The 13,378-nt window shown below is 44.5% G+C and overlaps 2 protein-coding genes across 2 annotated transcripts in view; both read right to left on the reverse strand.

The window, feature by feature from the left end:
* The window catches only part of LOC123643798 (UDP-glucuronosyltransferase 1-6), a 92,181-nt gene that overhangs the window by 61,221 nt on the left and 17,582 nt on the right, over window positions 1–13,378 (reverse strand). The gene's annotated exons all lie outside the window — the stretch shown is intronic.
* On the reverse strand, window positions 3,137–6,424 carry LOC123643760 (UDP-glucuronosyltransferase 1-6-like). The gene is made up of 2 exons (XM_045559500.1): window positions 5,505–6,424; window positions 3,137–3,175 (listed from the first exon to the last, which is right to left on the reverse strand). Exons 1-2 carry the CDS (start codon window positions 6,369–6,371, stop codon window positions 3,137–3,139), a joined length of 906 nt encoding a protein of 301 aa, XP_045415456.1. The 5' UTR covers window positions 6,372–6,424.

Consider the following 13,378-nt stretch of genomic DNA (forward strand, 5'->3'; position numbering starts at 1 on the left):
AAAATGGAAATTTAAAATTTTGTTGAAACAAATAAAAATGGAAACACAACATAACAAAATCTATGGGATAGATTAGCCACCTCAGAGGGCTGCCCTGGTCATTTCTGCCTATGTTGGCCCTCGGAGAAGCCCCTTGACTGCCCTGCTGGAGGTTCTGCCTGACAATGGAGGTAGAAGCCTGGGCTGTGAGGCAGCCCTAGATGTTCTGAATCTGTAGGAAAAAAGAAGTTTATAATAATAAATGCCTACACAAAACAGTAGAAAAATTTCAAATAAACGACCTAACGATGTACCTCCAGGATCTAGAAAAGCAAGAACAAATCAAACCCAAAATTAGCACAAGGAAAGAAATAATAAAGATCAGAGCAGAAACAAATTAATTGAGACAAAATAAATAATAAAAAGATCAATGAATAAAAATTTTGTTTTTTTAGAAAGATAAACAAAATTGTCAAACCTTTAGCTAGAGTAACCAACAAAGAAAAAAGATCCAAATAAATAAAATCAGAAATGAAGGAGGAAACATAACAACTGATGCCACAGAAATACAAAGGATCATTAGAGACCATTATGAACAACTAGACCTCCAACAAATTGGAAAACCTAGAAGAAATGGATAAATTCCTGGATACTTACAACCTATCAAGATAGAGCCATGAAGAAATAGAAAACCTAAACAGACCAATAACAAATAATGAGATCAAAGCAGTAATAAAATGTTTCCCAGGAAGCAAAAGCCTAGGACCTGATCAGTCACTGCTGAATTCTACCAAACATTTAAAAAAAAAAAAAACTAATTCTTCAAAAATCATCCTATGAGGCCAGCATTACCCTGATACCAAAACCAGGCAAGGACACAACCAAAAAAAGAAAACTGTAGGCCAATATGATTGAGGAACATAGATGAAAAACTCCTCAACAAAATACTAGCAAACCAAACCTAAAAGCACATTGAAAAGATGATTCACCACAATCAAATGGGATTAAGCAAAGGGATGCAACGGTGATTTAACACACATGAATCAATAAACTTGAGACATCACACTAACAGTATCAAGGGAAAAAATCTTATGATCATCTCACAGATACTGAAAAAGGAATTCAACAAAGTTCAACATGCTTTTATGATAAAACTATCAATAAATTGGCTGTGGAAGGAAGATACCTCAATAGAGGCCATATATGACAAATCCACAACTAACATCATACTGAATTGGGTAAAATTGAAAGCCATTCCTCTAAGATCTGGAAAAGACAAGGATGCCTTCTTTTATCACTTTTATTCAATATAGTACTGGAAGTCTTAGCCAGAGTAATTAGGCCACAGAAGGAGATAAAGAGCATCCAGATTGGAAAGGAATAAGTCAAATTAGCCTTGTCTGCAGACAACATGATCTTATATTTAGAAAAACCTAAAGACTCCATCGAACAAACTGTTATAACTGACAAATGAATTCAGGAAAGTTGCAGAATATGAAATCAATATGCAAAAATCAGTAGCATTTATATATGTCAACAGCTAACAAACTAAAAACACAAAATCAAGAAAACAATACCATTTACAAAACCTACAAAAAATATAAAGTATCTAAGAATAAATTTAATCAGAGACGTGAAAGATCTCTACATGGAAAACTATAAAACACTAAAAAAAGAAGTTGAAATGAATGCAAAAAAAATTGGAAAAATAGCTCTTGCTCATGCATTGGAAGAATTAATGTTATTAAGGCCGGGTGCGGTGGCTCACGCCTGTAATCCTAGCCTTCTGGGAGGCCGAGGCGGGTGGATCGCTTGAGGTCAGGAGTTCGAGACCAGCCTGAGCGAGACCCCGTCTCTACTAAAAATAGAAATAAATTATCTGGACAACTAACAATATATATATAAAAAAAAAAAATTAGCCGGGCATGGTGGTGCATGCCTGTAGTCCCAGCTACTCGGGAGGCTGAGGCAGTAGGATCACTTAAGCCCAGGAGTTTGAGGTTGCTGTGAGCTAGGCTGACCCCAAAGCACTCACTCTAGCCTGGGCAACAAAGTGAGACGCTGTCTCAAAAAAAAAAAAAAAGAATTAATGTTATTAAAATATCAATGCTACCCAAAGAGATGTACAAGTCCAATGCAATCCTTATCAAAATACCAGTGGCATTCTTCACAGAAATAGAAATAAAATCCTAAAATTTCAATGAAACCAGAAAAGACCCAAAATAACCAAAGCAATCCTGAGCAAAAAGAATAAAGCTAGAGACATCATACTACCTGCCTTCAAACTATACTACAAATCCATAGTTTCCAAAACAGCAGAGTACTGGGATAAAAACAGACACACAGAACAATGGAGCAAAATAGGAAACCCTGAAAGAAATTCACATCTTTACATTGAACTCATTTTTAACAAAGGTGTCACAAACATATATTGGGGAATGGAAAGTCTCTTCAACAAACGCTGCTGAGAAAACTGGATAACTACATGCAGAAAATTAAGCTATAACTCTATCTCTCACCAAATACAAAAATTAAATCTCAGTGGTTTCAAGGTTTAAAATCTGAGACCTGAAGCTATGAAACTACTAGAAGAAAACATTGAGGAAATGCTTGAGGACATTGGTCTGGAAAAAGACTTTTTGGATAAAACTTCAAACGCACAGGGAACAAAAGCAAAAATAGACAAACAGGAATGCAACAAACTAAAAAGCTTCTGCACAACAAAGGAAACAGTCAACAAAGTGAAGAGACAACCTACAGAATGGGAGAAAATATTTGCAAACTACACATCCAACAAGGGATTAATAACCAGAATATATAAGGAACTCAAACAACTCAATAGCAAAAAAATCAAATAATCTAACAATGGGCCAAAGACCTGGACATAGTTTGGATGTTTGTCCCCTTCAAATCTCATGTTGAAATTTGATCCCCAAAGTTGGATGTGAGAGGTGCTTGAGTCATGGGGACGGATCCTTCATGAATGACTTGGTGCCCTCCCTGAGGTAATGAGTGAGGTCTTACTCTATTAGTTCACAAGAGCTGGTTATTTAAAAGAGCCTGGCACCACCTCCTCTCTGTATTGGTCCTTCTCTCACCAGGTGACATGCCTGCTCCCCCTGCACCTTCTGCCTTGACTGGAAGCTCCCTGAAGCCCTCACCAGGAGCAGATGCCGGCACCATGCATCTGTATACCCTGTAGGATCACCAATATAGGGATGAGGAAGAAAAAGAATGTTAAGAGAGCCTGAGTGCAGCCATTTTGACTGATAAGACTCTAACAACCTGAAACAAGAAAGTCACCAGCACATCACAGGCCTGAACTGCCAACGGTGGATGAATTCCTAAACTGGATGCATCACAAACTCTGTTTACCTTTCTGGGACAGCAGTTTATGGTTAACCTTTATGGCCTGACCTCAAGACAAGGCTGGTCACATATGGAGTTTATGAACATTTAAAAACATTATCATTAGGCCAGGTAAAATCTGCACTCAGTTAGGCCGAGGCAGGAGGATTGCTTGAGGTCAGGAGCTTGAGACCAGCCTCAGCAAGAGCGAGACCCCATCTCTACTTAAAACAGAGAAAAATTAGCAAGGCATGGTGGTGCACGCCTGTAGTCCCAGCTCCTCAGGAGGCTGAGACAGAAGGGTCACTGGAGCCCAGTAGTTTGAGGTTGTTATGAGCTAGGCTGACACCATGGCACTACAGCCTGACAACAGAGCGAGACTCTGACTAAATAAATAAATAAATAAATAAATAAATACATAAAACGCTACTATTGCCCCATAAGGTGTCTCACTCCTGCTCAGGAAGGGATCCCTACTTTGTGGAGTAGGATCTGTTGTTCTCTCAATAAACTTCCTGTGCTACTTGGCTCCCTCTCATATTGTTTCCAGCACAAAGCCAAGAACTCCCTTGGTGAGTTCCGGGGTTTTTCTTCCGTTTCCTAGGACACCCCCTGCATCACTATCAGCCAAATAAACCTCTTTTCTTTATAAACTACCCAGTGGCAGGTATTACTTTATAGCAACACAAACCAGACTAAGATGGACATCAATAGGCATTTCTCAAAAGAAGATATACAAATGGACAAGAAGTATATGAAAAATGTTCAGCATCACTAATCATCAGGGAAATGCAAATTAAAATCACAATGAGATACCAGTTCACCCTACCTAAAAAGGCTTTCATCAAAAAGACAAGCAAGATTGTGGAGAAAGAGGAATGTTCACATACCGTGTGGGAATGTAAATTAATACAGCCATTATGGAAAACAATATAAAGTTTCCTCAAAAAACTAAAAATAGAGCTACCATATGATCTGGCAATCTCACTATTGGGTATATGTCCAAAAGAAAGGAAATCAGTGTATTGAAGAGATAGCTGCACTCCCACGTTTACCGCAGCACCATTCGCAATACCCAAGACATAGAATCAAACTAAGTGCCTGTCAGCAGATGAACGAATAAAAGTCCTTCATAGTAAACTGCTAAACATAAGTGTCCCTGAGTTCTGTGAGCACTCTGGCAAATTAACCAAACTCAAAGAGGGAGTCACGGGAACCTCAACTTGAAGCCTGTCAGTCAGAATTTCTGGAGGCCCAGAATTCTAACTGGAGGGATTGGGAGCTCAGTCTTGGGCCCTGAGCCCTCAACCTGTGGGATCTGGCACAATCTCCAGGTAAATAGTGTCAGAACTAAATCAGAGGACACCCAGTTGGTATCAGCTGCAGAATTGCTTCCTTGGTGTGTGGGGGAAAAATCCACATATTTAGTCACAGAAGTATTCTGTGTTGATGGTTGTTCAGTGAGAGAATAGAAAAAACACTTTCAGGGTTTCTTCCCCACTCACAGATGAAACATATGCACAATGCAATATTATTCAGCCACAAAAAAGAAAGAAAGTCTGTCGTTCCTAGCAGCATGGATGGTGCTGGAAGGCATTATGTTAAGTGGAATAAGCAAGGCACAGAAAGAAAAAGACCACACAAAGCTCAGTCCTATGTGGGAGCCAAGGAACTGTATCTTATGCACGTAGAGAATTGATTGGTGGTTACGAGGGGCTAGGAAAAGTTGTCGGGAGGGAAGGATGAAGATTTGGGCAGATTTGGCTCCCTGGCTCTAGGTTGCTGACCCCTGTCTTTGGGCCCAGGTACAAAGCATGGGATACAATTGGGAGAACGGGTTATGACCTAAACCTGTCCCCACGGTCAAACCTGCGCCTCTATTTGGACTAGGATGTATCATGCACTGATCCTGTGACTGTCCTCAGATTGCCCAGCCGAGCGTATCTCACGCTGGTGCCAAGCATGAACCCTGTCTTCATTCAAAGTCCTCTGTATCACCTCACCCTCAGGTCTCCTAATATGTCCCTGCTACTCTGACCCAGCATTGTCTTCCTGCCACTGTTTCTTCAGGCAGTCCTCCAGGTGGCAGTCGGCTCAAGTAAGGGATGACAGAACCTAGAAGAATGATGTCTGAACACGCAGAAAGAGGGAAATGCGAAAGAAATGAATCCACCAACCTGAGGCAAGTCCTTCCTGTTTTTGCAGTTGATGCCTCCAACGAAGACCATGTTGGGCATGACTGGCCTGGGGTAATCAAACACAAAGTCGTATCTTAACAGCCAGACAGAGCCCTTCTGATACAAGGTGGGCAAGTGCACATCTCTCTTGAGGACATATGATGCAAGGTCTTCGTACTTTGAATACAGACAATAAAATAGAGCGGGCTCCAACAAATGAACCAAGAAGTTGACCATCCGTTGGGGAAAAGTCATCTGGTCTGAAAAGCTTGTGTAGCACCTGGGTATATAAGACACAGGGCTTGGGCTCCTACTGTACACGTGTTCCAGGGAACATGGGAAGCCCCTGAACAAGTATACAGAGGGAAGGCCCAGGTACTCAGCCAGGATCACGCCACAGGGTAAGGCCGGGTCCGTGAAAAGAACATCGAACTTGCTCTCCTTGAGGAAGTTCAGGGTGGCATGGTCCTTCAGGAGGCTCCGGCAGTTGATGAACCACATGTCAATGACAAACATGACATTCCTGTACTCCACCAGAGGAGTCATCAGGTATGATCTCTCAGCAAACATACTGTTTCCGAAGGAACGGAAACGGTTTGTCAGCTCCTCTTCGTCATACGGCACTGGAAAGATTCTTCTCGAGTAGTATTTCGATTCTTTCAAAAGCAAATTGACTTCTGGTGCCAGCACCACAATCTCATGGCCCCTGGCACTGAGTCTCTCGGCTACATCCTTTACGCTAAGCCAGTGGCTTCCGTCCAGGGGGACCATTAGCACCTTGTCACCCAATACCACTCTCCAAAGTGCTAAGAAGAAAATTCCCACAGAGACTCTCTGAAATGCAGGACGACCGGGAAGGCAGGCCATTCTGGAAGGAGTTAAAGTGAAAACAGTAGTGTCTGCACACCCAGAGCTATGCAGTGCTCTTCATAGACCTCACCCTTGCTCTGAATCTTGCCCTTTGTTATGAAAAACCTAAATTAAAATTTAACCAGCCTTAGGCACACAGGTAACATAGAACAACCCTGCCCCTTATCAGGTTTCGCCTGAGCTTCTCGATTTTTCTCTTTATCTCCACCAATCTGCCTCTCCCACTCTAAAGAGTCATAGCAACACTTTGAGGACAACTTAGAGAGACCCCGGGGCGCCCCCGCCAGCCTTCTCTTTGAACTTATGGATTCCTCGTCATTGGTGATGCCAATGACATGTGGGGATTTTCTTCCACACTGACCAATTCCTTAACACCAACTGGCTGTCCTACAAGTCAATTCAATTCTGTCAGTAACCAGAGTTAGCCCAGACCCCACAGGTTCAGGGTCCAGTCCCACCCGAGACTGCCCCCACCTCAGACACCAATCGCAAGTAGCAGGTCCCAAAGTTACACCCACTTTTATCTCACTTGGCTGCAAATCAAAGGTTACCACATTTCCCTCTAGGGTTTGATCCATTGCTGGAATGGCTCACGGAACCAAAGAAAACAGTTTATTTGCTAGGTTACTGGTTTATTACAAAGTATAGATATGACCAGCCAGACGGAAAAGCACAGATCACAAGAAACGGGGACAGGAGGATGGAGCTCCCATGCCCTCTCCTGGACACCACTCTCCACGCCTTTAGCAACCTGGGAACTCTCCAAATTCCATTAAAGGAATAAGAATATTTGAGGACAACCCCCACAACTCCTTATGGACAGGGAAAGTTAAGCCTGGAGGCTAAGTCATGCAAGAAGACCCCCTGTGAAATAATAGCTGTCACCAACACTATGCATCAGCCAGATCGCATCAGCAAGGGAAGAGGACTCAGGCACCCAAGGAGAACTGCCTCCACAGATCATTCAGAAGGAAATTCCTTGCTGGCCTCCCAGAGACAAGGACATGCCAATCACAGCTTTAGGTCTACAGTCTAACTCTAGGTCCTAAAACTAAAGCTTATTCAGTCCCACACTGATAATGTTGATTTCAAGCTAATCTTCCCAGGCGCAGAAGGAGCTGGGTAAGATCAGAGGCTCTTCCACCTACCCAGGGATATCGGCATAATTGATTCTTCCTTTACTCCCTTTTTCTCTTTGAATATTCACCCTGTCTTATATAAAATGTAGATTTCTTTGGCCTCACAAGACATTGCCATTTGCCTTACTGCCCCACCCCCCTTTACTTTCTGTATTACTCTCCCCTTAAATACTGCCTGCCCAAATCCCTCTTCGAAACAAGACAGTTACAAATGCGTCTGCAGCTTGTGATTTTCCTGGGTGCATCCTCAAACTTTGGCTTAATAAACCTCCATTGATTGAGACCTTTGCCTCAGTCACTTATTTTCAGTTGTCACCTGTCGCTTTGGGTTTTTATGTAGGCTTTGTTACAGAGTGTTGAGCCTAAGAAGTATTGATTTATAGAAATGCCACATATATTTTTAGAGACAGATATGATTTCAGAACTCTTACAAGGCTTTGCCCTGAAGGAAAATGTAAACGTGTTAGTTCGCATATCCATAGCTGCCTCGCCTCAGGAGGGCATCTCAATGGTCAGTAGTAGCTGTGTTCCAATTCGACACTGCTATCCAGGCCTATGGCTCTCACGTGTTTTGAAAGACAAATCAGGTCTTTCCTAGAGCCACGGGATACTGGAGCTGATCAACAAAGACAGGCCGCCGTAGATGAGAGCTGATCAAATAGAAATGCTGCTGCCCGAGCCAGGCCCAAACGGAACCATGCGGTTAAAGTAAATAGCTTACGAGACAGCTCATGCTTGCTTTCTGAAATCTCTGTTCTCCTACATAATAACCAGAGCCACGACGTCTCTGTTTTTTCTAAAGTAATAGCCTTATCATAAAACTTAGACGTTTGCCCTAAGAAGATTTTATAACTCATTGTTCCCCTAGACAGAGTTAGTATAAGGATCTGTAGTAGCCTTTTAGAAGACTTTGACCCTAAACCAAACTACCTATCATTATGTAAATCCCATTGCCCTTGGCAACCAAGAACCTGTATCTAACCTATAAGTAATCTCTGTAAAACTTCAGTTTGGGTTGTATTTCCTCTGGAAGGGATGTAACCTTCCAGGCACCCTGCTTTGTCTATCTTCAAAATCTTTACTTTATAAACTATATTTTTGGCTCTGTGTATTATTTTTATTTCTGTTTCCTACTATTTTTTCATCCTTTGTGACGACCCATGTCTGAGGGACCCGAACCTTTGCAGCGAGCGTAGCTAACTCCCAACAACAGAGTAGGCATGATTTATTACTGATCAACTCAACCTTCAGTCCCTCTGTCCTCCCCACCCTCTAATCACAAGGTTGGTTCTCCTGGCCACCAGCCCCCATCCTCAGGCACTTTTCGCCTCCTTATACCAACTCAGGTGTAATTGCTATATCACACCTGAGCTGAATGACAAGAGGTGCTCTGTTCACCTTTATCACTCCCCTCACTTAGGAAATTACAAAATTTTTAGGAGCTCTGACAAAGCAATGGGAACACACACTGACATTTATATTTCTTATTATATATTACAATATCACAACATGTAATCTGATATTTACCTTTAGGAAATTATGATTTGAGAAGTGTAAGTCCACCAAGCATGTGGTGAGAGCCCCAGAGTAGGAGTCAGAAAGTCTGGCTGCTGCTTCAGAAAGGGGCCACCCATCAGCCAGGGCAGTGGCCCATCACTTAAGCTTCAGGTTTCTCAACTGACACCCAGAGAGGGAGGGTCACGTGGGTCCTGCCTACTCAATCACACTGCTGAAGGAGGTCCCAGAGGAGGATGGAGTGGAAACTATCCATCCTTCTTAGAAGTGGCTCCTTGAATTACTAGAGCAGACTCGCTCAGAGCTAGTCACGCACACCTGGACTGGCACGCCAGGCCCTGTCCTAAGCCTTGCCTTAGGCACGGGAGGCATGCTGGGGCCTGGGAAAGGACAAGCAGCCTGAGGAACAGGATTGAAGGGGCCACCCCAACCCCAAGCAGGGCTGGCCCCAGGAACACAGCCAGGATGCAAACTCATTGTTCAAGGCACGCAAAGACTTGGCTCAATCCAAGCTGGGAGCAGCCTCCCGGGACTCCTTCCCAAGGAGGTTGCCAGCTGGGCTTCCTCATTACAATGATCAGAGTCAGGAAGGTGGCAGCATCGTGCCTCGGGTCTATCTAGGTAGCAGTAAGACACCAGGAGTTACAAAGGCAGCACAGTGCAGGCCCACCTTTCTGGGGCAGCTGGACACTGGGCAGAGATCCTTCCAAAAACAGGCATCTGGGAAGAGAATGGCTGACGCAAGCAAGCAGAAGTAGGAGGACAAAGAGGTGCTGGACCTCCACTCTGCTGAGGACCGTGCTCTGGGCCCTTCTAAGCGGAGCCTTGCTCTGAAAATCATATGACTCATTCATGGGTGCTGTTCCTATTCCCTGCAGGCCCAGAGGGACATAGGTTGAGGCAGGAGATGAAGGAAAGGACTAAAGCCTCTGTGCAAGCCATCACCAGAATGATCCTTGCAAGTTAAGAAGCTGTTAGAAAACATTTCTCTTTTTTCTTACAAGGTTTGACTCCACTATTTCTAAGAATAAGTGTGTGTGTGTGTGTGTGTGTGTGTGTGTGTGTGTGTGTGTGTGTGTGTCTGTTCTCCTGGACACTAGGAGGAGGAATCTGGCATGTCTGCTAGTGACAATGAATGATTCCTAAAGAAGAGTTGCCAGGCGGCCCAGGCCTGGGTGGTGCTGTGGGACTCAAGGTGTCCTCGGGCATCACCATTTATTTACCTGAGTGCCCACGGAAAGGCCAGCTGTGTCTCAGGGGTTACTGTAGACAGAATGACTCAGGTGTGGGACACACTGCAGTGGGGACGAGGTAGCTCCTAGGATGAAACCAGTCTCATTGCACAAGGAGCAGGTTTCCCAAAAAGTGAATGGTGGATTCTGGGCACTGTGAGTAGGGGGAGACATAAGGTGGGCATGGGGGTGACTTCATGGTAGGGCAGGTGGCGTTGGGAAATGATGACCCTATGGAGGGTTAACCTCTCGGGTGCTCCCTCTCCCAGGCCCTGGCACTACCCACAACCCATGAGCAATGGAGCCAGGACCTGCCTACAAGATTCCAAAGGACCTACAAAATCCTCAAGACTTAAAAAAAGAAATGTGCTGAATCCACAACACTAAAATGTAGAAATATTCTATTAAATGGCTATAGAAATATAACTACATGCCTTGAATCCACAATAGGCCAGCTCTGTAGTTATATGACAGTCTGTGTGACGTGGGAAACTGGGACAATTTAATGCACTGGACAGGCTGTGGGGTGGGGGCTGTAGGAGTCACGATGCTCTTGGCCCGGATCCCAAATCACCCACACATGGGACAGGGCAGGTCAGGGGTGTGTGGCTTGTCCGGACGGACATTTCATGTGGCCTACGACTTCCCAGAAGGGCTTGTACCAGTGTGGGTGGTGGTCCCAGGAGCGCAGAAGCAGTGGGGAGGGCCCAGGCCTTTAAATAAGCCATGACAAAGGGACTACTCAGAAAAGACATAAACTAGGACTTCACGTGCCCATGTTTACGCAGTAGAGACACAGGGGTGTTGGGCGGTAATGTGCCGCAGTTCCAAACATTAAGGGACTCATGGCATTGGGCTTTGTGCCACACCTGCCACCTTCTCTGCTTGGCACACGGTTCTCCAACTTCTCCCAGCCTTGCTCCTCCCCATCCTGCCAGGCCCCAACCATCACGTCTCTTTGCACCCTTGACTCTTCTTTCTAAGTATTTTCACAGTTTATAACTGATCCTCTTCCTCTCTATTCCACAGGCAAAGCCACGTTCATTCCATCAGGGCCGTGTTCCCAGCACTCGGCCAGGCACACAGAGGGTCTCCAAGGATATTTGTTGAATGAAGGATCTTTAATATCAAATAACAGGAAACAGCCAGCTGCATGTTACTCTGTAGCCAAAACCACCAACCAACTCACGTCTGCTACATACGGGGTGAGAGACCATGTGATGTAAGTGGAACCCACCCTGGGCACAGTTCACTGAGTGTGACATCACCAAATGGACACAGGCAGGACATTTCCCAAGAAGTTTCCTGTCTACATGGGGAAGCAGTCAAGTGTAGAGGTCGTTAGGCACACGGGCTCTAAAATCAAATTGTCGGGGTTCATTGTGCACAAAGGTTCATAGCAGCGTGATTTGTTCATGGCTGAAACATGGAAACAACCGAAGTGTCCATCAACTAATGACTGCATAAACAAATGTGGCGAATTCAGACAATGGAATACAATTCAGGCATGAAAAGGTATGAAATACTGACTCATGCTACAAAGGAACTGTGACACTAAGTGACAGAAGGCAGTCATAAAGGACCATGTATTGTGAGATTCCATTTCTATGAAATGCCCAGAACAAGCAAATCCATAGAGACAGAAAGTAAATTTGTGCCCAGGGCTAGGAGAATGGGGACAAATGCAGAGTGACTGCCAGTGGGCATGGGGCTTCTGTCTGGGGTGAGGAAAATGATCTGGAATTAGGTAGTGGTGATGGTTGCTCATTTCTGTGAATATACTAAAAACCACAGAACTGTACATTTTAAAACATAAATTTTATTGTAGTGAATTATGTGTCAATTTTTAAAATAGAATGTCTGGGTTTGAATCCTGGTTTCCGCCTTCCTAGAGCCATGACCTTGGGTGAGTCATTCAACCTCTCTGTGCCTCAGTTTCACCATCTGCAAAGTAGGCCCACAGGTACTGCTGGTGTCTGGGTAACAGTGGCACCTGTCACTGTGGTAAGTATCCAATATCTGTTAGCTTCCATTAAATTTAATGTGTAAACTCTCTGTAAGGGGACAGTCCACCCATCTGGAGATGAAATAATTCGCAGGAGGCTTGCATCAAGAAGAGAATGCTGACATCTGGTCATGTCGTTTTGAGGAGAGCCTGAATGTATGGCTACTGTTACTAACATTGTGCAAATTGGAAATGACTGTGCTAGAAAATGCATATCACCCACCCAATCACGGCTGTTGCTGACTCACGGCCACACGCCAGGCATCTGCACGCATTCTCATATTTCATCACGCAGTGTTGTATTTAACCCACTCTGTGTGGTGGGATATTTTATCCCCATGTCACCTATGAAGAATGTCAGGTTCTTTCACAAGGTAATGTGAGTGTGTTGAACCACCTCGTAAAGCACCCTAGTGTTGAAACAACGACTCTGGGTATAAGCTCCTAACTTGATAAATAATTACTGAAACCTTCCCAGTGTCAGTCAGGCAGTGGGATGCCCTTTCCCCTTTCACCTCTCTGGGGCAGGGTTCATGCTGAGGAAGTGACACAAAGAAAAGATAAGAGTGGGGAAGGAGGTAGAGAAAAGGAATGTAGTGGGGAGGAAAAATAGCCTGGGAGCTGGAGAGAGGAGAGCTGAGAGATGCATAAAATAAGGCCAGTGACCCCAGGCAAGACAGGATCAGGGGGACCTTGATGGCTGGTTGGGGGGTGGCAGGCCACAGTCCCCACACAGACATCTGGAGTGGGCCAAAGAGGTGGTGTGTGGTGTTTGCCATTATGTTGTCAGACTAGGGTGAGGAGGGGTAAGTGGCACAGGGAAGCAGTGATCCACACGTGACCTCTGACACAAGGGAGCTCAGAGAGCTGCACAGCGCGTAGGTGCTAAGGCACATGGTGGCTCTGGCTGGGCTCGCCTGTCAGAAAGTTCCACAGCAAAGCAAAAACAAGGATGGTTCAGGGAGGCAAACTTTACAGCAAGCAGGTGTGTGCAGTTGTGCATCTTTGTGAGCCCACATGGGTTCTCTTTTTATTCTGTTCCGAGTGGCCTTTCATGTACAAACGTTTTCCACTTTGAGGAAGTCAAATTTATCAATTTTTTTTTTTTGGTTT

Source organism: Lemur catta, chromosome 8, assembly GCF_020740605.2.
Source record: "Lemur catta isolate mLemCat1 chromosome 8, mLemCat1.pri, whole genome shotgun sequence".
NCBI lineage: Eukaryota > Metazoa > Chordata > Mammalia > Primates > Lemuridae > Lemur > Lemur catta.

What these genes read in the sequence shown, in the direction of transcription:
- LOC123643760 (XM_045559500.1), bottom strand. Translation starts at nt 6,371, where the DNA reads ATGGCCTGCCTTCCCGGTCGTCCTGCATTTCAGAGAGTCTCTGTGGGA. An exon ending in ACAGGAAGGACTTGCCTCAG is followed by an intron (nt 3,176 to 5,504) that starts GTTGGTGGATTC and finishes GTGATCCTACAG; the next exon opens with GGTATACAGATGCATGGTGC.